General features: G+C 51.5%; 1 protein-coding gene across 2 annotated transcripts in view; it reads right to left on the bottom strand.

Moving 5' to 3' along the window:
• Positions 1 to 347: 347 nt before the first annotated feature.
• Positions 348 to 1,068, bottom strand: part of LOC116080656 (interferon alpha-inducible protein 27-like protein 2A) — a 2,273-nt gene continuing 1,552 nt past the window's right edge. For both annotated transcript variants that reach the window (XM_031357136.1, XM_031357135.1), the window contains 2 exons: positions 1,006 to 1,068; positions 348 to 560 (listed from right to left, as the gene is read on the bottom strand). The exon at positions 1,006 to 1,068 is cut by the window's right edge and continues 93 nt beyond it. In XM_031357136.1, coding sequence (XP_031212996.1) covers positions 487 to 560; positions 1,006 to 1,068 — 137 coding nt within the window. In that variant the 3' untranslated portion in view covers positions 348 to 486. The remainder of the gene's footprint in view (positions 561 to 1,005) is intronic.

Here is a 1,068-nt window from a genome sequence, read left to right as displayed (position 1 = left end):
TACCTATAGGCTGCTCATAGCCCTGGATATCCATAGCCATTGATGGGCAAGTACCAAGAGCTCGAGAGTCATGGTCATGGCTATCTGTCACCTTTGCCACATGACAGAAACTTCATTCTGCCCTACCTTGAATAAAGGATAAAGTGAGGTCCACAAATCCCCCCTAAAGCCCTCATACCACACAGACTGTTTCCATTAAGGCAGGGGGCACCTATAGCCCTCTGCCTACTGATTGTGTGCTGGTCACCCTGTTAACTTCCCTCTGACCTCCAGGCTGAGGCTGACTTGGAAAGTGTGAGTACTTGAAAACTCCCAGCCCAAACCCCAAAGAGATACCACAGCCAAGCTAGGAAGACCAGCCCATATATTTATTTTTCATCCTTCTTTGACATCTGGGAGGGTACTGAAGGTACACTTTGGTTCTTCATCTCCTGCGTGGTCTGGACAAGCTTTGGGCTGAGCTGATAGAACTGTCATCTCCAAAGTTCAGAGCAAGGCTCCAGCGGCTGCCCCAACTGCCCCAAGGATGGCGTTGGTTGATGTGGAGAGTCCAAGGACCCCTGGGAAGGACACAATGCAATGACAGGCAGTGGCCTGAGGCTCAGAGATGCCCACCCAGTTTCTGTCTGAACCCTGGGGCTCTGCATTAGCCAGAGCTATTTAAAGTGAACCAGAAGGAGAAGACAGATGTGGCTAAACCTGGATACAGGACAGAGAGCTATCCACAGAAATGCCCTTTCTACATAGCAGGACAGAGGGTACCCAATGTAGGAAACACTCACTTAGGGGAGATTCAGAGCCCAAGTAGCATGTGTCAGGCTCCTCCCTACTCTGGCCATCCAGTACTTCTCACCCCCAGAGCACACCCCCACCTCACTCAGAATAAACCAGAAAAAGGCACAGAACTAGAAGACACAGGTCACTTAAGAAGGCAGGACTGGAGGGAGAGGAAAGGAGTCACCATCCTTGGCTTGGACCTGGTCGTCTTCCGGCCATGACACTTACCTGCTGACTGGAGTGTGGCTACCAGGCTTCCTGCTGCAACTCCGCCCCCATTGGCAATTGCTG

Source organism: Mastomys coucha, unplaced genomic scaffold (assembly GCF_008632895.1).
Source record: "Mastomys coucha isolate ucsf_1 unplaced genomic scaffold, UCSF_Mcou_1 pScaffold6, whole genome shotgun sequence".
NCBI lineage: Eukaryota > Metazoa > Chordata > Mammalia > Rodentia > Muridae > Mastomys > Mastomys coucha.
Note: the sequence above shows the minus strand (reverse complement) of the source record. Positions and strands in the feature narration are given on the sequence as shown.